General features: G+C 38.6%; 1 protein-coding gene across 4 annotated transcripts in view; it reads right to left on the reverse strand.

Moving 5' to 3' along the window:
- The window catches only part of arhgef12a (Rho guanine nucleotide exchange factor (GEF) 12a), a 57,966-nt gene that overhangs the window by 12,047 nt on the left and 19,264 nt on the right, over positions 1–26,655 (reverse strand). For 2 of the 4 annotated variants that reach the window (XM_077208475.1, XM_077208474.1), the window contains exons 3-28: positions 22,154–22,248; positions 20,029–20,085; positions 17,745–17,843; positions 16,823–16,872; positions 16,560–16,617; positions 16,307–16,479; positions 16,067–16,141; positions 15,540–15,650; positions 12,597–12,704; positions 12,325–12,453; positions 12,144–12,242; positions 11,953–12,063; positions 7,989–8,087; positions 7,474–7,516; positions 6,459–6,564; positions 6,215–6,340; positions 5,614–5,646; positions 4,913–5,030; positions 4,159–4,258; positions 3,144–3,359; positions 2,919–3,051; positions 1,930–1,965; positions 1,371–1,513; positions 1,078–1,224; positions 912–997; positions 685–810 (exon numbers count right to left, since the gene is read on the reverse strand). In XM_077208475.1, coding sequence (XP_077064590.1) covers positions 685–810; positions 912–997; positions 1,078–1,224; positions 1,371–1,513; positions 1,930–1,965; positions 2,919–3,051; positions 3,144–3,359; positions 4,159–4,258; positions 4,913–5,030; positions 5,614–5,646; positions 6,215–6,340; positions 6,459–6,564; positions 7,474–7,516; positions 7,989–8,087; positions 11,953–12,063; positions 12,144–12,242; positions 12,325–12,453; positions 12,597–12,704; positions 15,540–15,650; positions 16,067–16,141; positions 16,307–16,479; positions 16,560–16,617; positions 16,823–16,872; positions 17,745–17,843; positions 20,029–20,085; positions 22,154–22,248 — 2,677 coding nt within the window. The remainder of the gene's footprint in view (positions 1–684; positions 811–911; positions 998–1,077; positions 1,225–1,370; positions 1,514–1,929; positions 1,966–2,918; positions 3,052–3,143; positions 3,360–4,158; positions 4,259–4,912; positions 5,031–5,613; positions 5,647–6,214; positions 6,341–6,458; positions 6,565–7,473; positions 7,517–7,988; positions 8,088–11,952; positions 12,064–12,143; positions 12,243–12,324; positions 12,454–12,596; positions 12,705–15,539; positions 15,651–16,066; positions 16,142–16,306; positions 16,480–16,559; positions 16,618–16,822; positions 16,873–17,744; positions 17,844–20,028; positions 20,086–22,153; positions 22,249–26,655) is intronic. The other 2 variants (XM_077208477.1, XM_077208476.1) reach the window with 1 other exon arrangement.

A 26,655-nucleotide genomic window follows, 5' to 3' on the forward strand; every position in this document is an offset into this window, starting at 1 on the left:
GAACAACTACATTTGCCTACGGTTAATAAACTCTTATCTTCAAGATAGGCAAATCCTACAGTATATCCTACAAATGTAGCTCCAATTAAACAATGTCTCTTTTGTCTTCCGTTATCATTGATGTTTGGCTGTCAGGCAAAGCTGATACTATTAACTATTCAGTGATTAGATATATAGATAAAGGATCTCTTCTGCTGTAACGCTGCATCAAACGAGTGAACCTGCTATTTGTTTAAAATTAGTAGGGTTGTCAATTCAGTTAAAGCATTAATGCATTCTCAAAAGAAAAAAATACATCATATTAATTTAATTTATGATATTATAATATTATGTTATTAATATTAATTTATAACATTACTTTATTCATATTATATCATATTTGCTATTTGTTGTAAAATTCTTATTGCTGACAATCTGTATTTTTTTTAAATGAATTAATTATTTAACTAAATTAAACAATACATACATGCTTTTTGTTCTTCCTAAAAGATTTTCTTTAATCAATGTTATAATACATTACATAATTGATATTAATATTAATTAGTTAAGAAATATTATAATTAAGTAATTTTAACAAATACTAGAATCTTATAAAACAACACAGATGTATGCCTGGAATGCTGCAAACATTTGGATAATTCGCAGCTCTTGTGGGCCAGCGGGCCGCAAGGAGTTTCGACCCACCTGCATGAAGGAGGTGAAACGCTGGTCCTTCTTCTGCCGGGATTTGATGAGCTCCAGGGCAAAGGGCTGGTTACTGCAGAAAGTGCCCACTGCTTGCTTGATCTTCTCCTCCTCTCCACCACTGAACTAGAAAACAGCAAGCCAGAGGATTTGTGGGAGGGAGTCTTATCACACAGAGAAGACCTACTATGACGGCCACAGGATACAAGCAAAACACAAGGCCTTACCCAAGACAGCAACTCATCTCCTATGTGGTCGATGACCGACGACTCGTTCTTCTTGCGTATCGCTGTCATTTGATCCGCTATCCTCACTGAAATTTAAAAGAGCAGATGCCATGATGAGACACATGTGGTGATTTATCTGAAGAAAACGTATCGGAAGAAGACGTACTGTGCAATTGGATGATTTCCTCCAGGTTGGTGAATATGTTTTTGATGTCAGCAAGGGGCAGTATGTTTTCTCGGGTGAGCTTCTGGTAGAAAACACTGTCTAGGACCTTCAGCATGCGTACATGGGCTCGCTCCGTGTAGAAGAGTTCTGAAAGCATCAGAGGGTTACTTTTAAACAGCACAATGACTACTGTACCAAAACACCACTCTAACAGAATACTTTGTGCATATTACACCTACAGATCTAAAGTGCACCTGCCTGATTCACTTAGTGAAACCCGAACAAGATCGTACCATTAATGACTTCTTGTCTCTTGATCTCGTGGGGTGTCAGGCCAGCTAAAACATTACGCCCGACCAGCTGCTGCCAGTTTGGAGGATCTACATCAGAGTAAACATCACTCCCCTGATCATCCTCACTCTGCAGCTCCTCAAACCTGGGAGGGAGGAGACGGTACATATATTTACTCTCTCATTAAGCTCAGTGTGTATCTCTATCTAAATGTAAAGTTGGTGCACAATAAGAGGGCATACACACAGGAAGACCATCGAAAAGGGGGATAACAGTATTCTAACCAGGTGTTATGGAAAATGTTAAAAAAATTTATTCAGACTGAAAACTGAAAAAACTGTGCAATGTGGTATAACCTCAGTCAATCAATAGACATTTGATGTTTAATATACATTTATGTCAGTAGACACTTTGGACAAATAAGATTTTACAACCTAGCACAAAATAGAATCCAGTTGGTAGAGAAAAGTTTCTCATCATGACTAGTTAGGAACAAAAGTTGCTTCTGGTTAGGATACAGTGTATAGAGTGAAGTGCGTGACAGCAGCCAGTGACTAGTACCTTCTACTTAGTTTAGGTGTGCCCACATCATGGAGTCTGGAAAACAGTAAACACACACACACACACACACACATGCCCACTTCAATGACACAAAATGACAGCACTGATTTTAAAATCTTGGCCAATATGTTATGATATAAAGCTTGTTATGACTAATAACCAATAAATGTCTGACATTAAAATCTATATTATTGAGTCAAATAAAAAAATAAAACACTGAACATTAAAATCAATCCTTTTTAAATGCTACACGTGAATTTAAGCATCACAACATTATAATGGACAGAACATTATGAAAAATGGATATTAATTCGAAGATTTGATAAATACTATCATTAACAGTTGTATTAGTTTAAATATTAGTATTTAAAAGGGTCCTATGATACCCTTTTTCAAAATTTTGATTTTATTTTATTTGGGGTCTACTAGAGTAGGTTTTCAAGAAGAAGATAAGATTTTTCACATATTTTATATTATTACAGCACCTCTCTTCCCAGTCTGTCAGGAACGCTCTGTTTAGTTCTGTTCTCTATGAAGCCCCTCCTTTTTGCAACCCCTCCTTTCACCGTGCTTAGATTTAACAACTGTACCAGTGTGTTGTGATTGGTCAATTTTTGGTCAATTTTAAAATAGCGGGAAAGAGCATGCACAATTATCAGCAGATACAAAGGAAAAAATAATCATACTTTTTTCTGACAAAAAAAGATTAGAGAATTTAGTGATGCATGAAGCACTGCTTACTTTTTGTTCACTTTTAAACCAAGCAGCTTTCTTTTGGTCAACAAGCTAAATCGAAGGAACTTTATCGCCCTTACGCAAAACTCCCAATAGGGCCGATATCAACTAAAATTACTGGACTTCACCCTTGAAATTTTGCTGAGAAATGGTAAAAATGACTGCATGTAGAGAGAATATGTTAGAGATTGTGTTAGAAATAAATTTCAAATAAAGAAGAAACAGATTTGCTGGATAAGCTTTTAAGTATGCACCTGTCTCCATCTCTGTCTTCATCTAGCTGGTCCATGCTGTATGGGATGTAGTCACAGGGTGGGTAGATGCTGTCCAGCACATCTCCAGACTGCACCCCATCACTGAGCCGAGGAACCACCGCAGACGGGCTATCTGAGGACACAGAAGAGGCGGTCTCAGATGGCATGTCCAGGATATGGAAGGAACGATCGCTCAGATGAATGAGATGGAAATGCTGTACTCACTAAACTCTGGGTCCCTGCCAGAGGGATCTGTTGGTGAGCTGTAAGGGGCGCTGAAGGGAGGAGAGGTGGTCAACCCCGGGCTCTGTAGGAGGTCTGAGCCCTCACTCGACTGACTGCCCCGCAGACGTCCAGCCTCTATTAGGTCTGAGCCGCCCATCGCTGGCTGAGACATCTGCTTCTGAGGCCTTTGCTTGATGTTGTCCCCGGCCCTCCCCGCTGCTCAAACACACACCAAACCAAATTCAGCGTCAATACGAATCTTTCACCACCCAGTGGAAGAAAAGCAAAATGAGGACAGGTCTTCTGCGTTTAGAAATGGCCAGGAATCGCAAGCTTTCGAGCCTAGTATTAACTACACTACTATTAAAAAGCTTGTGGTCGATTAGATTATTTTATGGTTTTGAAAATCACTTATGCTCACCAAGGCTGCATTTATTTGATCAAATATATATATATGTAATTTAGTCCTGTGATTGCAAAGCTGAATTTTCATCAGCCATAACTCTAGTCTTCAGTGTCACATGATCCTTCAGCAAATCATTCTAATATGCTGATATGGTGCTCAAGAAATATTTTTTTATTATTATCAGTTAAAACCAGTTCTGCAGCTTAAGTTAAAGTTCCAAAGAACAGCATTTATTTGAAATTGATGTAGATATAAGAACTGTCTATTAAATATGAAATGGCAGATATTAAAATGAAAGTTTTTCAACTTTTTTTGTAGAAGTACATTAAAAATAAAACACTAAAAACTTTTTTTCTCATTTGCTTTAAACGCAGTAAGTGAATTTAAGCATTATGACATTTTAATGTAGAATGTGAAATAAGGATATCCACAAAAAGTAACAACAAATATGATCCTAACATTTCCGTTCTCATTTTAGTTTAATTCAATTTATCTGAGTATTTTTCTCAAACCAGCCATTAGAAAATGGACAAAAAAAGTTCAAAGCCTTAAAAAAAAATTGCTTTGTCCTAAATTGCTTTGGGTTGTAGAAATTTTCGCTAGACTTACATGGTATTGAATCGATACGACTGGGCCACCGCGGGGGAACCCGGATGGGGAAGCGAGGCTTTTTCAGTTTCTCCTCCCCTTCCTTTTCGGTTTTGCTTTTCTGTTCAGGAAGGATAAAACAACAAACCTCAGGGTAATGGCTTTGTCACGGAAAGACTGAGAAGATAATTGTTCCGTTCCAAAACCTAGTATACTGCCTAGAGGGGCAGCATTTCAAGGCACTATATGCATGCTCTGGACACAAAGGAAACTCAATTATACCGCCTCTTAAGACATCATCTTTTAGTCGATCTCTAAGGCAGCATTGCATACATCATTTACTGAACAAGCTAAATAAAACAATACATCCAAGATGAGATTTTTTTTAATCATAGATAAATTGTGTGGATAATTTTCATGCATAAAAATGTGATTCCACTGGGTTCAAATACAATCTACTTTCTATTTACATTTTTTATTTTATTTTACAGTACAATAGTAATACATCATTTTATTTAAAAAAAATTTTTAGACCTAATATGTGTGTGTGCTATCTATTTCTGTTTATTTGATCAACATGCTAACTCATAACTATACTAATGTAAAACTATTGTAAGAGCATTTCGAATCAGTTAAATGAGTTTCTGCTAGGATGTTCCCTTAAAAGGTAATTGCATATGTAGATAGCAAGGCAGCTGACTAGGTTTTGGAACAAAGTTAATGTTGTTGAAATGTGAAAAAATATGAGGCAGATGGAAACGGTATGAGCTGATACCCTCAGTTTGGAAGGAAGAAAATTAATTCGAACTCGTTTGGACTCCAGGTTTCGTTGCTCTTTCACCCGAACTCCCAGATGCTTCATGTACATGAAGATCACATACTGTATGGCGGTGCTGGAAGAGACACAACTCAGTTTTAAGGTTGAATTTAACTCTTTTCTCACTCTCTGTCCAAGCTTAGTAACTAGAGCAAGGCGTTGAGCATCAGAGTCTTTCAAATCCTAATTTAGATTCGAGTCTCTGAGGGTTGTGTTGTGCCTGTTGAGTGGTGTTGCCTCCATGTGGCCAACTCCTTCTCTTCCACATGACTCCTATCTTATTGTGCCTTCTGCCATATCACACAAAACTCACATGCACACGCGCACGAGTTCCCAATCTATCTTCTTACATATGTCCTGTACATTCATAAATCATACAGGCTAGTGGTGTTTCCATATGGCATCTCAAATATGTTTGCCTACATTATGGTAAATGAGGACTAGGAAATGCAAGAAGATCAGAAATCTCATTAAGTCGTTCTGTTCTGCAGCATCTTGCATTTGTGTCAAGTGTCAATGCGCTGGCACCCCAGGCTGACAATTTACAAACAAATCCAACGCAACGTCTTTACGCAGGATCAAATAACTCTCATCCTTAAAAGTCTTTATTATCATTATGGATGAGGTTTGCCGGAGGAATACATGAAAAAAAATCTCACCATTTCTCCTCTTCTGTGGGTTGTGAAGTCAACCTGAAAGACACACGCGTGCGTGTAAGATGGAAGACAGGCATTGAGGAAGCAATCTTGAGTATGTGGATTAGGGCTGGATAATATTCTACATATATTTTGACATTTATGTATTTGCTCTGAAATCTATAAATAAAACGGCTAAAGCAGTGGTTCCCAAACATGGGGACCTGGAGTTATAAAAAGGGGGTGTGGCAAGGCTATAGGAAAAGGTACAGTCAGCAGATTGTTATCCAAAAGAAACCTTTCTTTTGGATAACAATTTCTTTTTCACATAAGTAAATAATTGAACAAAATATTAATTTGACAAATGTAATATTTGCTATTTTAACATATGATTATGAACGTTATTGATGATTCATATTTTAACGTTTTGCAACTGAAGATTACATTGAACGCATTATTAATAGCTGTCCTATCAATACTATGAAAGATCATGAAAATAGTCTAATGTCCAAATAAAAAGTATACTTAAATTTCATCAGAAAAATCACTGAAAATATATCATTACTATTCAATACATCACCCAGCCCTAATGTGGAGTGATTAACAGAATGTGTGAGATTCTCACAGAATGTCATCTATCTTGGAGAGGATGTTTTCAGCACATGATCGCTCTCTCTCTAGAGCCAGCTGTTCAGAGTCCAGGCGAGACAGCTCTACATCAGCCAGGGTCAAACCCATACTGCGCTTCTGCCTGTAAGAGTGAATGCAGTAGGTTTGTAGGTGCTACTGTCAATACGTTACTGTCAATCTGAATGAGAACAATGTGGCATCACAGGTTAGCTATGGTGGTGAATGTCTAGATTCCTGACCTGAAGTCCTCCAAGTTTCTGTGAACATCAGGAAGGAGTGTTTCCTGCATTGTCTGTATATACTGCCTGTGTAATTCCTCAGGAATCAGCTCTGGTCTCCGCCGCTCTGACAACGTATACAGAAAAATAAAGAGTAATCATACACGTTTACTGTTTTTAAGTTGATTTTCTTTGTTTACTGAGATGTTACAAATTATGCTAGTATATTACAATAGTTTTAAAGTTGATTTAAGATTTCTAGACCCTAACCATCATAGAATTCTTTTTACATATTTCAATTTTAATTAAAGCATTATCTAGCAAGTTAATTGAGTCATAGTTCTCATGAAGACCCTTAGCTTGTCAAATAATCTAGGCAATATCAGGTTTTACGGTCTTTTAAGGACAAATCAGACCTAAGCTACTAAGATTACTAAGCTATCTAAATGGGGACAAATGATAGACTTCAATTCCTTTGTTTAAATATAAAACTTAATTATAATTGCTTTAGACTAACCCTAAAAGAGAACTTGTTACATTTTAGAATGTAAAAAAAAATAACTATTTGCGTTATTCATTAATCGATTTTCTTATTGAGGACATCCTCGAATGCCCCCATCAAGAACAAATTTGTCCCCAGCCTACAGCTAGGTACATACATAAATACATTTCTCATAAATACACATTCAAACACACCCATTTATGATCAGTAAACAACAGGAAACAGCTTTTTTGAGCCATACATAGGGTAGATGTCACTAAACATGTTGTCTCTTCAAGCAATGTCAACATGACACATGGTCAGAGTGACCAAGTGCTTCAGATGCTAAATCCATAATTACATGGAGAGTCAACGTGAATTTTAAACAGGATTTGTGCCTTCTAAACAATTGCAGGTTTCCCACAGAGGGCTGAGAAATGATTATGTGGTTGGATGTTGAATGAACACAGAAACACGACTGTTGAAACAACACTGCGAGGGTTAGAATAAGTTTTGTGCTTCCATTAAGACGCTTCTAAAATGAACTGTTCTTACCGAGCTCAGTGGAGATGGATTCAGGCACAGCGACCTTCAAATTCTGTTGAACGAAAATAATAAATTAAAAAGGGGTTTCTGACAAAAGAAGGTTTTTTTTTGCCTGCAAAACAACTGCAAACACTAAAATAACAAGGTAACAAAACAGCTGAGCTCTGGGGAAAACATATGCACAAGTTTCCAAATGAAATACCCGTCCATCTGGCAGAAAGAGAACAAAGTTTGCTGCAGGGAAGACTTGCACCCACTCACAAACTCACACTGAGTTTGAGAACAACAACATGCGATGACCATGGAGAAAGGTAAAAGGTTGTCTGAGAGAGCGTTTGCTTCCTGACCCTGAGGGTGCTGGGAAAGGAGTAACCTTCCACACACCTCTCGGGACAAAAGGCACGGTTGATCTGGGTGGATCCAGGCTTTTGCCTCGACATGCCCGCAGACCAAATGACACCAAGACAGTGCAGACAATGACGGGTTAGAGCGAGAAGGGATGAGGCGTGAAAAGCTCCACTTACTGCCCCCCGGTCTATGAAGAAAGTCAAGAAGTCCATGAAGATGCGCCGCATTTCTTTGGAGTTGGTCTGTTTGTAGAGGTCAGCGTACAGGTAGCAGAGCTATGGAGGGAAGTGGGTTTCAGTGAGCGAGAACTAGAGAGACAGATTTGTGAATTTGTTTGTGACTGATTTAAATTGAAAACATTACTGATAGCGGATACTGATATGGTCACCAATATACACTATGTTTAAAAATGTTGGGGTTGGTAAGATTTCTACTTTTATTTAGCAAGAATGCGTTGAATTGCTCAAAAGTGACAGCAAAGACATTTAAAATGTCACAAAAGATTTTCAAATAAATGTGGTTCTTTTGAACTTCTTTCAACAAAGAATCCTGAAAATAAAACCATCACCATTTCAACATTGATAATAATAATAATAACAACTGATAACCAATTTTTTTTGCAGTCTGAATAGGAAAAACTAGTGCTTTCAATCGATTAAAAAACTAACTAATTAATCGCAGATTTGTTCTGTCATTAATTGCGATTAATCGCAATATTAATATTTAATATTATTTTTATATTGTAACAGTTTCACAGTTACTCTCCAAATTAATGTAGAAACAACATGAAGACAGTATATTCTAAATACTTGTTCTGATGGCATCTTCTAATGAATGAAGGTCAGTTTCACTCACTGATACTAATACTGGTACTGATGTCTCTATGATTTTTTTTTAAGCATTAAATGATAGACATTCAACATTACAGTATAATTGAAAGCTATCAATTTCAACATTTATCAGGCTTTAAAAAATAACTTTTAATTTAAGTTAACTTAAAACAATCTTCACATAAACCCATTATAATAAATGTCATTATGTAGCCTACCTGTGGTTTTTCTACCCATCTAACAGGTAGGAAATATACAGAAATTTAATTAAGTTATCAAACACTTTACAGTCTTAACTGACTGGGATGAGGAAGAGGTGGCAAGAGCCAACATGTATGATGGCCCGCAGCCGTATAATTTCGAACCTGCCAGACGTGAGAGGGCAAATGAGGAATTGCCAAGAACTGATGGCCGTCAAAGCCAATTAAATGCATGGTCCCAGGAGAATGAGTGGAGAGTTGGTGAAGTGTCCTGGTGTGTTGCTATCATTTAGCAACGCAGCAATGAGCACTGGAGCTAGTCTACGAGCAATAGTGCACAATAACGACACTTTTTTTTTTTTACTGTCATTGAATAGCACCGAGTGAAAAATCTGTTTGTTTTTTTTTTATCTAGTGGCAGTGATCATGACGTTAGTTCATATAAGTACCGGTAACCTTTGTCATAGTGTCGTAGTACTGCTAAACTTTGTCTTTGTCATCTAGAAATAGAAGGCATCATGCTAGCTATATGGGCGTGGTGTGTTCACACCGATCGTGAATTTAATTATTTGCGCGAGTAGATTACATACAAAGTCAATGCAAAGACGCGAATAGACGCATCATTCGCGCCGGCGTTTGCCGCGAACGTCTTCCGCGCAAGTTGAAACATTTGAACTCGAGCGAATGTTCAAGCGTCTAACTAGACGCGTATTTGACGCTCTATTCGCGTTCGGTGTGAACACACCATAAGCGTTTATCTGTTCCTCCGGTGAAAATGTTGTTGCAAACGTAGCCGCCGCGTGTCTGTCGCTGTATTTGGCAGGTGCTTGTGTGGGCGGTATAGAGGGATAGGCAGACAGCCAGATTGCATAACGTTAGCATAGATAGCTAGCAGCTAGATAGATAAATAGATAGAAATATACAGGTCCTTCTCAAAAAATTAGCATATTGTGATAAAGTTAATTATTTTCCATAATGTAATGATAAAAATTAAACTTTCAAATATTTTAGATTCATTGCACACCAACTGAAATATTTCAGGACTTTTATTGTTTTAATACTGATGATTTTGGCATACAGCTCATGAAAACCCCAAATTCCTATCTCAAAAAATTTGCATATTTCATCCGACCAATAAAAGAAGTGTTTTTAAAACAAAAAAAGTCAACCTTCAAATAATTATGTTCAGTTATGCACTCAATACTTGGTCGGGAATCCTTTTGCAGAAATTACTGCTTCAATGCGGCGTGGCATGGAGGCAATCAGCCTGTGGCACTGCTGAGGTGTTATGGAGGCCCAGGATGCTTCGATAGCTGTCTTAAGCTCATCCAGAATGTTGGGTCTTGCGTCTCTCAACTTTCTCTTCACAATATCCCACAGATTCTCTAAGGCAGGCCAATTGAGCACAGTAATACCATGGTCAGTAAACCATTTACCAGTGGTTTTGGCACTGTGAGCAGGTGCCAGGTCGTGCTGAAAAATGAAATCTTCATTTCCATAAAGCTTTTCAGCAGATTGAAGCATGAAGTGCTCCAAAATCTCCTGATAGCTAGCTGCATTGACCCTGCCCTTGATAAAACACAGTGGACCAACACCAACAGCTGACATGGCACCCCAGACCATCACTGACTGTGGGTACTCGACACTGGACTTCAGGCATTTTGGCATTTCCTTCTCCCCAGTCTTCCTCCAGACTCTGGCACCTTGATTTCCGAATGACATGCAAAATTTGCTTTCATCCGAAAAAAGTACTTTGGACCACTGAGCAACAGTCCAGTGCTGCTTCTCTGTAGCCCAGGCCAGGCGCTTCTGCGTCTGTTTCTGGTTCAAAAGTGGCTTGACCTGGGGAATGCGGCACCTGTAGCCCATTTCCTGCACACACCTGTGCACGGTGGCTCTGGATGTTTCTACTCCAGACTCAGTCCACTGCTTCCGCAGGTCCCCCAAGGTCTGGAATCGGTCCTTCTCCACAATCTTCCCCAGGGTCCGTTCACCTCTTCTCGTTGTGCAGCGTTTTTTTGCCACACTTTTTCCTTCCCACAGAGGTGCCTTGATACAGCACTCTGGGAAAAGCCTATTTGTTCAGAAATTTCTTTCTGTGTCTTACCCTCTTGCTTGAGGGTGTCAATGATGGCCTTCTGGACAGCAGTCAGGTCGGCAGTCTTACCCATGATCGCGGTTTTGAGTAATGAAACAGGCTGGGAGTTTTTAAAAGCCTCAGGAATCTTTTGCAGGTGTTTAGAGTTAATTAGTTGATTCAGATGAATAGGTTAATAGCTCGCTTAGAGACCCTTTTCATGATATGCTAATTTTTTGAGATAGGAATTTTGGGTTGTCATGAGCTGTATGACAAAATCATCAGTATTAAAACAATAAAAGACCTGAAATATTTCAGTTGGTGTGCAATGAATCTAAAATATATGAAAGTGTAATTCTTATCATTACATGGAAAATAATAAACTTTATCACAATATGCTAATTTTTTGAGAAGGACCTGTATAGTAGGTAGATTGACAACGTAGAGTTGGTCGCACGTCAGAGGCGCCCGCGCCATTGGATGTGAAGTTGCCGCATATACTAGCCTATCTATCTATATATCTAGTCTATATATCTATCTATATCTATGTATTTATCTATTTAATTTATCTATAATCTGCCATCTGAATAATCTCGTCTACTACTCGTCTCTCTCTAGTCACTCTCAATGCTCTCAAGGCGGTCTTTGGTAAATTCTCTCCCCAAGGTGACGTAATGCAATGCATTGTGGGGGAAAGGAGAATCGTTGCAAACCGCTGTAAGATAGTACTTACTTTTTCGTATTATATTCCGTTTTGTGATGCCCAACAACATAAAATACAATGGATAAGTGTTTAAGTGTTTATTACCAACAAGCAAATTGCACAAATTTGTTGAAAAATTAACCCTGCAACATGGCCTTTAAGAAAAAAAAATCTGGGTTGAATCACTTCTTCAAACCAACTATATGGGATTTTTCGTCCGTTTTATTTTGCGTCAGGCAATAACATAAATCTGTTTGCTTAGAAAACCATGACCGATAGCAATAGTCTTGCCTGCACTGGCAAGCACTTCTAATTACTGCTGAAACTCACCAGAGGCGCAGGGTCAAACTGGGAGATCACATGGTGCAGGAAGGCGGCAAGATGAGCAGGGCGAGTCTTGAGCAGCTCGATACTATGGAAGCAGCTGCACTGGCCGTTCACCTGGAACACGTGAGATCAGTTTAGAGAGTGAAGTGACCAAGATCAGGGTTTCTACACTGAGGGAAAAGAACTGAGAATACCTGCTCCTGCTCGGTGTCAAAGTCATCATCTTCAGCAGCAATGATCTCCGAAGCCAGACGGGAGGGTGGGCTCCCTATGGAGGATTGGAAACGAGAATCCTACGGCAGGAAGCAGAGAGGTGTGACAATCGTGCTGATCTGAACTCAGACAGTAAGGTCTGTCAAAAGGAATGGTTCTCACTAGGTCAGAACTGTCCTCGACCTCAGAGGACGGGCAGGAGTTGAAGCTGTCTCTGGGGGTGCTCTTCGGACTGGAACAGTTGTAGGCCCTTCGGCTCTCTGGAGAGGCCAGATAGAACGGGTGCTGGACCTGCACATCACACCATATACACAATTAATTACACCACAAGGAAGGAAGCAACAAGGGCCACAGAGAACACTCATGATAAGTGCCATTGTTCAGCTGAGATCAGTGAAAATATCTCATAAAAAGAGAATGCATAGTACACTTACAGATGATACTGAACTTCCACTCCAGAAACCCTCCGGGCTGAAATCTCCCTTATATTGATCCTCATCCACCCAACAGCCATTTTCACTGTTCCTGAGACACATACCCTCCTAAGGCACAGATTTATAGTTCATTTATGTGGCAATGATATTTTTTTAAACGATCAGTCTTCTATATAGTGGTCAAGCAATATATCGTTCATACCGACAGATTAACATCGGCTAATAACTTTTCCCATTGGGCCAATAACTATCCATCCAGCCTTTTGAAAACCAATATTCTGGTGCATATTATGTTTTTGGGGTCTACTAGAATAGGCTTTAATGCTAGAATAAATAAAAATATAAATAAAATAAAAATCACATATTTTATATTATTACAGCAACTCTGTTCCTGGGGCCTCATGTATCAATATTGCGTACGCACAAAATCTTTGCTTACGCCAGCTTTCACGCTCACGGTCAGATGTACTAACAGTGAAATTAACGTGAGAATGTGCGTTCCTCCACGCCAACTTCATGTCTGGCGCACATACATTTCTCATCGTTTTTGTCCGTTGGCGACTCTTACATGCAATGAAGTTAAGTTGCAAACATTACACAACAAATTGTTCTACAAGTCTATCGCACTACCACCTGTGGGAAGCATTGCTATTAATTAGCAATTTATAAAATAATTTACATATATTGTCACACCAGCCTTATGGGAATATTCTATCAATTATGCAATTAAGTAAGAACATATAAAAGCATATGCAAATTGATACAACCCTTAGTCTATGGCAATGGCAGCTTTGGCCTTATTAGAGGACATTGCTATGGCAGAATCCGAAGAGAACGAGTTTTTAGGGACCATAATGATTTTCTGGCCCAGGATGATGACTGGATTATCAGCCGTTTTCAATTTCCAAGGGCTGTCCTCTTGGAGCTCTGTGCGGAGTTGGGTCCGAATCTAGAGAGAGAGACAGCGAGGAGCCACGCAATACCCATTCCCTTGCAGGTGCTGACAACACTTGGTTTCCTCGCAACTGGTTCTTTCCAAAGGGAACTGACAGACCGCTCAGGAATAAGCCAGTCGTGTTTGAGCCGCGCAATGTCAGCGGTATGGGTCGGGATCATCCGCATGTCTACCAGGTATATAACGTTCCCATATGATGCAGTTGACCAGCCAAACATTAAAACGCAATTGCAGCGATAGCCGGTTTTCCTAATGTAATCGGAGCGATCGACTGCACACACATTGCTATAAAGGCGCCATCTGAAGAATAATTTGCATATGTGAATCGGAAACATTTCCATTCAATAAATGTGCAGATAATATTGGTTACCTTCGTGGCAGTCCTGTAGTAAATCCGAGTCTCCCACAGCAGCAGATACTACTCCAGAGAGTAAGGTGTCACTCATAACTGAGGCAACTAAGGGTGTAAGTTCATCGACCCCTTTACCACTGCCTGTTCTGCCCACACTTTGTCGGTGCGCAGCAGTTCTCCATTTAACGTCCAGCTTTATATCAGACCATTTCTTTTTAAGGTCATTTACAGTGCAACTTTCAGATCCCACCGCATTGACGGCATCAGCCAAACTCTCCCACTCATATTTTTTCCTTTTGTTATTAATTCCGGAGGACAAAGTTCCAAATATTATTTTTTAGCACCTCCGATTCACTTTCTGTAAAGTTTCGTCTCTTGCCGCTTGCTTTAGCCATTTTCTTACTCCTTTCTTTTGCCAAAGTGGACTCATTACCATATTTAAATGTATTTAATTAAGGGAGGATACTGGGTGGGGCGTTATGCTCGTGCATGTGCGCTCATTTTTACGTTAATTGGGATGTACAAAGAGAATATGCGTGGGATCCTTCGTACGCAGAGATTCATACATCTGTTTTTTTTTGTGCGTACGCACATTTACAACTTTGTCCGTACGCAATGTTTTAGTATGAATTCAACGCAAGTCTTTGTACATGAGGCCCCTGGTCTGTCAGTAAGTGAGTAACGCTCTGTTCCTGTCTATATGAAGTCCCTCCTTCCAAAAAGTGAAACGTGCTCTGATTGGTTGGCTGGACAAGTGTGTTATGATTGGTAGACCACTTCAGGTGTTTTTTGGAAATGTCACACCCGTAACCATAACTGCTAATTTCAACACATCACTAACACAACTCTACCAGGTCTCACCCCTTTTTTGTGCATGTCTTAGTCAGGAATTATTGAAATGATGGATATTGTGACGTGTACGTTCCTGGAAGAAAACTCAAGGCTACAATTAAGGTGTCTCAGGGAGTTCAGATTGAGTGCTTACTGATATGGAAAATACTGTAACTCCCTTTGGAGCGGACTTTGTGCTTTGTAACTTTGCAGACCCAGCTCACGCTCAAACAGAAACCTTACACATTAAAGAAAGTTAAAAAAAGGAAAAAAGCATAATAGGATCCCATTAAAGATTTTTTTTACAAATACTCAAAGTTCAAAATTAAATTTCACATAAATATGATATATATATGATTATATATATATATATATATATATATATATATATATATATATATATGATTATTTACATTTACATTTTTACATTTATTCATTTAGCTGACGCTTTTATCCAAAGCGACTTACAATTGCTATATTTCAGAGGTCGCAATCCTCTGGAGCAACTAGGGGTTAAGTGTCTTGCTCAGGGACACATTGGTGTCTCACAGTGGATTCGAACCCAGGTCTCTCACACCAAAGGCATTTGTCTTATCCACTGCGCCATCACCACCCCATTATATATATATATATATATATATATATATATATGATTATATATATATATATATATGATTTTATATATACATATATATATACACACACACATAAACACACACAGACACATTGGTCAACCACAACTTCAAACACTGTGTTAGTGATGCTTTAAATGTGAAATAATTGAAACTGTTCAGAAATATCATACATGTGTAGCCCTGTTGAGCTGGGCCTGCTGATGTGGAATGTGCTTCTTGGCTTCCTGGATGTCCCGTAGTGGTTTGGCTGTAGGAGTTCTGCTGTAGTCCTCCATTAGTCCCTAAAGAATGAGAAATTTTCATATGCTATATAATCAGACCTCTTACACCCCAGTCAAAAGGCAAAAGACAAGTACAATCTAACAACCACTCTGACATGTCTCTCTGCTTGGCACTCAAAGCTTATATTTAGTGTATTATGACGCTCTCCAAGAAAATCAAAATGACAGATCTTTGTTTACAAGCACTACGGTGGTAAAACTGCACTGTGTCGAAACAGTGGGAGGGGCTTAGGTCTACCCTCTCACTTATCAGTTATACTGGAGCCTAAATTACCTCCAAACAGGAAAGGCCTCATTCTTATCAACTTAAGTCATACTGCAACAATTTAGCTCTGTAACTCAACTCTTTACTGACAATTTGTGAAATTATGTCTACTTTAAACAAGTAATTTTTAGTCTGATATTTAGATTCTGACCTGCATGTCCTGTTGCTCTTTGGACACCATCCTCTTGTTGTCCATTCTTTGGTTGTGTGAAGCACTGTTCTCTTCCTATGTAGGGTTGGGTTGAGAAACGTCAAGGAGGAGCAAATGAAAAATATAGATGACGTCATTTAATTGGACGAGAGATTTGAGGAAGTAAACTGACAACAAATAAACAATACCAGATATAAAAACATTTCATTGTTGGACCACAAGAATGTATGGGGTGCTTACCCATGGTACAAGGGGAGAGGAGGTGCGTTCTGCTGCATTGTAAGAGTTGGGAGATGTAACAAAAGGGTCGCCGAACCACCCCGGTGACCCAAGACCCACGTTTACCTCAGAGAGGGGGATCTGGGGCGACCCCGGAGGTCGGCCTAATAATGTGAGGGCCACATAGGAACCCGCTGTGAAGAACAAATGAATTTGGGTCAGCGGTGGAAATATGAGGTGTCCATCTTTAACTAAGCACATGGTTTATCCTCACATTTGATTAAATTCACCACTTCCACATGGTTTGATTGTGTCACCAAGGTCCCGTTCACCTAAAGCAGAGGAGAAAAACATTCAACATGGATTAAACTCTAACTATAAAAACATACCATGTGAGTTCTCCTCCTACATGACACAAACATGAGGTAATTTTGTGACCAGCAGGTGGCAGAACAGACAGATGCAGAAATGCAGTGTTGAAGAGAGAGAAGGGTTGGGCAGCTCCATATAGTAACCTAGTCTCTGTAAGTGTCTCACCTTAATGATCCTGTCCCCCGTCTGAACACCTGCACGCATGGCAGCGCCATCTACCAAATGACAGAAGATGATTGTGAAGTTTAACAAATTGATTTTATTATTGAAACTTTTATTATTGATTTTATTATGAAGTATTATATAGTGTGGTGGGTGGTTGACAGAGTGCTGCTACCAGAGTGCTAAAGGGGTTGCTCCATTTACACAGCACACAAATTCGTTTTTAGTGTCATTTTGCAAATGATGAAACCTCCATTTTGTGCATTCATGCAATTACTGTCTCTTACAGACTCGTTCACGACAGTGTGAACTAAATTGTAGTGAACTTTTAGAAAACTGAGCAATTATGAGTGCATTAGGACACAGTAAAATAAAAAAAATTCTGTTCAAACTTTTAAAAACACCAACGATTAACAAGCACAAAACATATTTTTCGCCACCAAAAAAACAGGCAAAGCTTATAGGCTTATAGACCTTATTCAGTGTAGGCAGCATATTGAAATGTACGTGGATAGAAACAATGCTGTTGGTGATAGACTTAAAATCTTTATAAATGGCATGCATTCTGTAATTTTCACAATTAATTTTCAGTTTGTCTACTGACATTTTTTGTGGAAAAATGTTTGTTCAGCTGAGAAATTGTCATGTTGTTCAACGACACTACAGTCTACAGTCCCTCACAGCCCCCGACTAAGGTCTACTATGGGATTGTTTATAGTTCCTTCTAGTTTATTCAATGTGTATGCAACCTCCTTTACGATGCTTTGTGTGTCCTCTAATTGGCCCTGGTCAGAGCACATCAGCTCCATTTCTGACCTACAGCCAAGTCAAATCAGCCTGGGGAGGGGAGAGTCTCTGTGACAGATGCACACAGGAGCTGATGGGAAAGAGAAAGAAAGATAGGCGTCTTAGACGGGCGTCTTACCCTGTTTGACGAGTTGTACGAAAACAGGGTTGTCCCCACTGACGGTCAGCCCAAAGCCGTTCTCGTCTTTCTGAATGATCACACATCTCTGAACCAGCCCTGGGAGTGAGGAGGGAGAAAACAAGAGAGAAAGTTTTATAAGAATGGAGCTACGAAACTGATTTTACTGTATTGTCAATGCCTTTTTTAAGTATTCACCAGGAAAGGCCTATCAAAGCAGATCCAGTAACAATGACTCCAATACCTGATCAAAATGACAGTGCAAGTAAGTGCAGACCGTCATAAAGTACTTGTCAATATAAAAAATAAATAAATCAGAGAGAGCAGAGTTGGATGCATCAATTTCACAGTCCAATTAAAATTTAGCCAGCTTCCCATGATAATGGAAAGATACAGGAAATGATTGCGGTGTGGAAGTGTGGGTTATCACGGTCATCTAATGCTGCTAGCATGAGAGATGGGCCTGCTTTCAAAATGGATAGCTCATCCAATCAGATTTAAATACAAAAACCGCAGTACTCAAATCACAGAAATTATGAACTCCAATGTAAACTGATCAAATATTCACAGAGAAAAAACTCCATCTGTCTTCAAGTTGCCTTCTGTGAAACACCTTCAATTATGAAAATTATTTTTTTTTTAAATTAAGGATAAATATGTCTTGAGCTCTACCATCCGTGTCTGCAGTAGGCTGTCGAATACTACAGGAAAAAGTGTAGTCCCTCATTTGTAAATACAGTTCAGTAATGCACTTGTTGTCTATGGGACGACTGAAGGGTTTAAAGCAGAAATATTAAGCTTCTGTGAAGTATTTCACATATTATTCAGTAAAAAAAATTCTAGATGAACTTCCAATGTTGACCGAGTTTCCAAATCTTCCTGGTATCCTTGCATGTGTCATGTGAAAGTTGCCGAATTTACATGGTCATGACGTTGGAACACTGAATTTAACTTTGAAAAGAGTGATAAGTGTGATAAGAGTGATAAGTGATCATTTTACATGCTAACCAACGTAATGTTGCAAGTGCATTCCTGTAAACATGTTTTCATGTTTAAGTCAAAGTTATTTTGGCTTGGTAAGTTTGTCTTTTGGGACGCATCTGTCAGATTTAACCCCCAAAATTCATTGGAGCTGTCAATAAATAAAATAAATGAATGATATATCAAATAAATTAATTAAATATATTGAAATCTTTTGGAGTTAATGAAATTTGCTGAATTGTCCTTTAAATACAGCTTTTTTTCCCTGATTCTGTTATAAAGCATAATTACTCTTTTATGAAAATTAAATGAAACAAAACTACATTCTGCCCAAAAGATTTAAATAATGGGTTCAATGTCAAATTAACTGTTCACTTAATTTACATAATTATATATTGTTATAATAACTACCATTCAAAAGTTTGGGGTCGGTACAATTTTTGTTAAAGAGATTAATACTTTTATTCAGCAAGGATGAATTTAATTGATCAAAAGTGACATTTATAATGTTACAAAAGATTCTATTTCTATTTCAAATTAATGCTGTTCTGAACTTTCTATCATAAAAAAAGCATTATGTTTTAAAAAGATTAAAAAGTAAATGTATTTCTTGAGCAGCAAATCAGCATATAAGAATGATTTCTTAAGGATCATGAGACACTAAAGACAGGAGTAATTATGCTGAAAATTCAGCTTTGCCACCATAGGAATAAATTACATTTTAAAATATTAAAATTAGAAAGGTTATATTCACAATATTATAGATTTACTGAATATTTGATCAAATAACTTTTTAACTTATAAATAATTTGTTATCATTCAAACAGTATTGCAAAGAAGAGTACCATTTTCCCCTTTGTTCACAGAGAAAAAAGACATTTAGAAATATGAAATGTTGCAATGTAAATGAAGTAAAAGTCAACCAGGAAGTAACCAATAACAGAAAGAATACTTCCTAATTGTATCATTGAAACAAGCATTTTCTGTGAAGCTGCTTTGTACGCTGCTTTGAACAATATATATTCTGAAAAGTGCTATACAAACAACCTGGAATGGAATTAAATTAAAAATAAACAGTGATCAGTTCTTTAAACTGAGCATTCAGACTCTCTCTGAGCCTTTAAGAATAATGCTATCTATCTAATATTGTCCAATAATACACACACAGCCCAAAATCGACTCGGTGGAAAAGCTAAACTTGAATAAATGCTGATAACACTTGAACTTCACAGTGCGGGAGAGGAGAATCCCCCTATCAGGAGGAAAGAGAGCTAGAAACACAGCAACAGTGTGATCATCTTACCACAAGACTCAGGTCTCCTGTCAGCCACTACAAATCCACTCTTCTGCACCAGCACATCTGAGCAACACAACATCATGATACAACATGGGACATACACACACACACACATCACAGAGGACACAGAGAGAGGACTCAAATGGGAGAAAAAAAAGAGCAATAGCACAAATACGCAAAGTGTGGCTGTTTTGGAGTGGGTCATTGTCTATTGATAAGCAGTTAATTCCCCAAGGTCTTACATATTAACAAAGTGTCTCGCCCTGAAATGATTAATAAGGTGTTCAGGTATTAAGGTCCCCGGGTGTTAACCCAGAAATCAATGATCAGCACAAATGCAAATATAACCAACAGAGTTTGGGGTGAAAAGCGCTTTAATGAGAGATAACATTTTTAAAAGTGGTTACGCAATGGCGAATATATATTAAAATATATACATCATGGTTACTCATAACACAAGAGAGCAAATTGTGGATCTGATTAGCCAGACCTACTTACATTTCTCACAAAAATGTAATCAGTGATATTCTTTGACACAGGATATATAAGATTTATAACAATGGTTTCCCTTTTTAAGTAAGGCTTTACAACTTTGGGCTAAAATGTATCACACAAAAGAGCCACACTTCTAAGACATCCCTAAAGGAATGTTGGAAAGATATTAGGGTTGGGCGATATATCATAATCCCCCAGTTTCACAGACAAGGCTTATAGTACCAGACTAAAAAGTATGTTTGAGCTGTCTTAACAAAGCAACTTGCACTGACACATTAAAATATGTCACTGCCATCGTTTTGTCTCAAGATGCACACCAGTAATGTTTTTTTTTCTAAGGTACGTTAATAAAAGCTACTTAAATACCCTAATTGAACTAAGGCCTAATCCTGGCTTAATTTAAGCCCCGTCTGTGAAACCGGGCCAATATTACCACAAATTATTTTGCTGGAAATTTAAAATTAAGCAACATGCGAATAGTCCAATGATTTCAATGCAATTTTTATTTACTAAATACAGTTTTTGTTTGGCCTCTAAATTTGACATAAGTGAGCATAAGAATGTTAGGACAGGCATATTTAAACAGCATCTCTAATTTGAATTTAAGTAGGCAGCAAAATGTTTTAATACAAATATATGCATGTAAATATTACCGTTTATTATTATTTTATGTTATTAAATTATATATATATAATTTTTTTGCATTAAACACTTTGATCATACTTGACAACTATGGCCGTTTGGTCGAAATTATGGGACTGGAAAAAAATTATTCAGAACAAACAGACAATATCAGATATTGTCAAAAGAATGAAAAAATATTTCATATTTTTAGCTATATCGCCCAGCCCTAGAGAACACCGTGGTTAAGGTGGTTTAGTCATGCTTCAGATGAGGCGAGTCCAACACCAGAAGAACATCCAAAATAAACATGCATCACCTCCTCCATTCACCACTATTCCCTCTAACTCATATGTGAAAGTTAGACATTTATGCCAGGACAAAAAGCATTCAATAAAACTACACACGTGAAAACTGCTTCAGAATAGCTCAGAAATCTTTGAAAAGAGCCCTGAGGAAATTCTGCCATTATCTCATTCAGACACACAAGCGACTTTCAATCGAACAGGAAAACATCACTCATTCCAAACAATGTGAATCGTATTTTAATCGATACGATTATCACAGTGTTCTTCACCATAAACCTCACATTAACGGCCATGCACAGAACTGCTTTTCCTTCTCTACTCTCCCCAGCAGCTGAGAGGAAAAACAGAGGCAAAACTTGAAAGAAAAACACACTGACAATATCTTTCAACTGCCAAAACTGGAGCCAGGAACATGTGCATCGTTTATGGTCAGCAAGTATGAATCATGCCGCTGTTTAAAGCCGTTCCACTGCAGTTAGTGGACAGGCACAGCCTTCCATCTGTGCTGTGTGTGGAGGAAACTGTTTCCATTTTAGAGTCTAAAGAGAGAGCGTGTGAGAGGAGCAGTGTGCTTCGCTCCACACCACACGCACACGAGCAGTCAGGACACTCTTTAGTACAGCTAAACACTACTATTCTGTACGAGTAGAAAAAGAAAGTGTGAGTGTGAAAGACAAGAAAGAACGAAAGTGCCTGTCGTCACTTACCTGTAGGGTCAAACTCGTGTGTAGGAGTACCGGGCAGCTTATCGCTTTTGGGACTTTTGTCGGGAGAGTGGTCTCTGTTGAGAATGCTACTGGTTCTGCAAACACAAACAGGAGAAATCAATGTACAAGGTCAATGAAACACATTAACACCCTGCAACAAAAATATAACAATACATCATTTGTAAAATAAGTGCATGCATGTCTGTCTCACATGCCACCATAAAATAGTACTATGCATTTATCAGCATTATTTTGGCCACCCTGCTCTCTAGATATCAGCAACAGCATGAAAGAACTCATATCGTCAGCCATTAATTCAGACCAGCTTTAAGTCCATTGACTGACGGCACTGTGTATTGCGTAGTGTTGAGTAGTTTCATCTTGCTGTGTGCTTTTTGCTTTGTTAACTTCCTGCTAGGACAACAGATGTGGCCCACTGCGCTTATGTAGCCCTATTCATTAAACACATCAATTAAGAGGCTCGGCATGAGTCCTGCTTGTCCTTTATCAGAAGAGCAAGTGGAAAAGCCAGCGTACAGCAGAATGAATCCAGGTCTAAAAGTAGCCTCGGCAGTGAGGTGAGGTGGGGCGAGTGTGTTCAACAGTGCTATGCTTCCCGCTCACAGGCTGTGTGAGAAACCTTTGTTCTGTAGGCCAGCCAAGTGACGGGACACAGTGCTGAAGAAGCCCTCTGTAGGCCTGTCTTGCTGCGTCTAACTGAGAGCCACTGTACTAACAGCCCGCTGCCATTTCCTTCACCTGGGCTCACGCGCTTGACCTGTGCACCCCGCAGACAGCCAAACTGACTGAAAATAATGTGCTCAATGAGAAACATCCACACAAAACTAGCACTTCAGCATTTTAAACAATGGAGGGTCAGCTAAACATCACATTTGTCTGTCAGTCTGACAGCTCATCGATTTTGAACTCATTCTACGGGTCAGCCAAATCGCCGTTTAATTACAGGACGGTATCAGAGAGAGTTGAATCTAAACCCTTGAAGTGAAGTGTAAGACATTTGCAATGTTGCTCTGAACACTGGGAATAATAGTATGAATGCTTAACTAACTTTTCTAAGATTGCTTCAGAGGTCAGCTAACTGTGAAATTGACACTGGAGCGAAGTAATGGAAAGGACTCGCTGAGATTAGCCCGCCCTTTATGTGGACGGTAGATTACACAAGGCAATTTGTCACCGCTGGTAAACTAGATAAGTCTAATGAGAGAACAGCCGTCAATCACGGACTTTTCAATTTAAACTCAATTAATAAAATTAACATTGAATGCCGGCACAGGACAACATAAGCAATCCTGTTCCCACTCCCCATAGAGGCCACAACTTCCACATTACGGTCACGTGTAAAATAAAAAATAAAATGTAAAATAAAAATATCCACTGTTTCACAAAGCACAACTCATCTTAAATTTAAAATGAGACCTAATAACCACTAATATTACAAGTTTCAATTACCAGTCAACATTAGAATGACTGAGACCCAAATCCGAAAGACTGAACACACTTAAAGGGACAGTTCTTTCTAAAAACTGAAAATGTATAATTTACTCACTCTCATGTTGTTCCAAACCTCTATTACCTTCTTCCAGGATCTGTGCATTAAGCTGACACTTTTTCTATGCAATGTGTTGTTCATTTGTTCTTTTCTTTACTAACTTTTCAAACTAACTTTGCACAAATAAATTTACAGATTTTTATAAAATAGTTCTAAGCACCTTGGTTTATGATCTATCCTGTGCAGTGATTATTTTTTCATTTCAAGGATAAATAGAATGAGTTATTATATCAAACTGTTTCTTTGCATTTATTTAGGATTTATTGTCAGAACTGGCTTACAGTTCACATGGGTAGGGTACTTTCCACCGTCTCTCTGTGCCTGTGTCTGTCCGTGTGTGTGACCGTGTTCATCCGCCACATCCCAAAAACCCTGAAACAACTCTGATACAAGACCTTTAGAACAACATGAATGCAAGTAATTTTCATTTCCAGGTGAATAATCCCTATGAAAACGGTCAAAACAATTGTATAGTTCTTAAATCTTTGAGCAGGGGCAGTGGTGTAGCACACTGTTCTTACTTGTATCAGAGCTCTCTGTAGCAACACAGGATCCTTTTGAGAGCAGTTTGAGGGGACTGAATGGGCCATTTATGAAAATGCTGTGAAACGTTCCATGGTCTGCTCAGCTAAAAACCTCCCGCCAAAGAGGAGGAATGGAAAAGTATATCCAAACAACCAAAGCAGCCAATAATCGTACCTTTTACGTGTTATTCTCTCCATGATGTATCATGCATGCTGATGGTACACATAAGAATACTGCCATTTGTGTATTTGTGCTTACGACCACATCTGTTACAGTAATGCTTATACATAAAAGTTTTAACTCGTGATTTTTTCAGTTTGTCTCCAACTGGTCTAGCCTCTATAGAGTCAGGCAAAGTTGTAATGTAGGAGTCACAGCAGAGATGCAAGGGAAGCCATCTCCACTCCTGGAGAAGGAGGTGGTGGCAATGGAGACGAGTTGGAAGGGTAAAGGAAGTTCAAGAATGACGGGGGAAGAGGGGTGGGTTCTCTGCTCAAATGAGGTTCTGTGTGATAATGGAAAAACGATCCACATGAAGACAGAAAGGCCTGGATGAGGGACACCCCAATTACTCCACTCTGAAAGGCGTGTTTGTCAGAAACCACTTAAAGTAATAATGGGCTATGTCGTCCCTTCTTTTCCGCACTTTTTAGCACACAGATTTCTTGAGTGCATGCATTATTTGTATGCATGTGGTGGTGTCATGCTGGCAGGAAGACAGGGGGTGAAGAGAGCTAGAGGATGATACTATTGCTGGATAGAGCGCTGGAGAAAAAGACAAGTGAGTGCTGGCTGGGGGGGGGGGGAGGGAGGGAGGGAGGGAGGGGGAGAGAGAGAGAGAGAGAGAGAGAGAGAGAGAGAGAGAGAGAGAGAGAGAGAGAGAGAGAGAGAGAGAGAGAGAGAGAGAGAGAGAGAGAGAGAGAGAGAGAGAGAGAAAGAGAGAGAAAGTGACAGTGCAGAAGAAAAAGCACATGCTGTCTTTATTCAGTGCGGTCTAGAGGACCTCTGTGCTCCAACTCATGACATCACCCCCATGAATACGCCTGCACTCCTCCAAATGGTCGTGTGTGTTTTTCAGCAAATCAGACCAGTGAGATAAATCAGACCAGGTCAGACCAGTGACCTGACACAAGGGACGGACAGAGGCAATCTTGAGTCAAGACACACCACAGGACTAGGATTCACAATATAGTCTTGTAATAAAGTAATGTTGTATTATGGTAAGATATGAAATAAAATACATAGATTAAAATACATAGAATGATTTCATTTATCACAGAAGATTTCTTGATTTGCAATTTAAACACACATTTTAACAGTGTAGTGGGATTGAATTGCTAACTTACACAATTTTAATCTTATCATTTAGTCATTCCAATATAAAGTCCTCCTCGCCAATGAAAGCTCAGCAGAACCTCATCCTCTAAACACACTCGCTCTTCAAGTCGTCCATCAGACTACACCCCCGCTGACTACAGCTACAGCCCCAACACTATTGTTAAAGAAATACACACACATCTAAAAGACACTTATGATCAATCACTAAAAGCTCATTTTGACCTCCAGAATAAACTCCAATGTTACTCGACCCTCAATAGAACCACTAAATTGGCCAGTTATCTATTTATTAAACATTTTAAAGAAAGACAAATCCTCTCCAAATACAGATTAAGTGACCACGATCTAGAGATAGAGAGAGGAAGACATAGACAAACATAGACAGAGAGAGAGCAGAGGATCTGTAGACACTGTGATCTACAGCACATAGAGGATGAGGAACACTTTCTGCTCTTCTGTCCCAAATATACCGATATAAGAGAAACTTTTCTGCCCAAATTTAAAGCCTTGATCCCATCATTCTATGAATTGAGGGACACTGAAAAAATGTCCTTCTTACTCGGAGATGATGTTAATACAGCTGCACTAGCGGCTAAATATGTGCTAGCTATTCACAACGCCAGAGACAGCTAATTCTCTAGAGTGATCAAATGTATTTATTTATCTATTTATTAAGATAGATTGTGTTTATTTATCTATCTATTTACAATGCTACATATGACATGATTTATACATGTATGTTTACTGTTTGTTTTATTATTTATATAAAATATGTTGATGCTTTGGCAACATTGTGTTATGCTAATAAAGCTAATTTGAAATTGAAATTGAATATACTTTTAACTATTATTACATTTGTCACAAAAGTAAAGTCATCTGGGTCACAAAAATATATAAACAAATTATAGGATGTCATTTTATATCATGACGTTCCAGCAATGTTTTAGAATTCATATCTGCCATGAAGTTATTATAGCAGTTTATTTGATCATAACTTATTTAATTAAACAACAACCCAACAAATGAATTTGTCAAATAAAAAAATAATGTTTAATGGTAACATAACAAA

This window comes from Siphateles boraxobius, unplaced genomic scaffold (assembly GCF_051911475.1).
Source record: "Siphateles boraxobius isolate OS27281-9 unplaced genomic scaffold, OSU_SipBor_1 6, whole genome shotgun sequence".
Taxonomy (NCBI): Eukaryota; Metazoa; Chordata; class Actinopteri; order Cypriniformes; family Leuciscidae; genus Siphateles; species Siphateles boraxobius.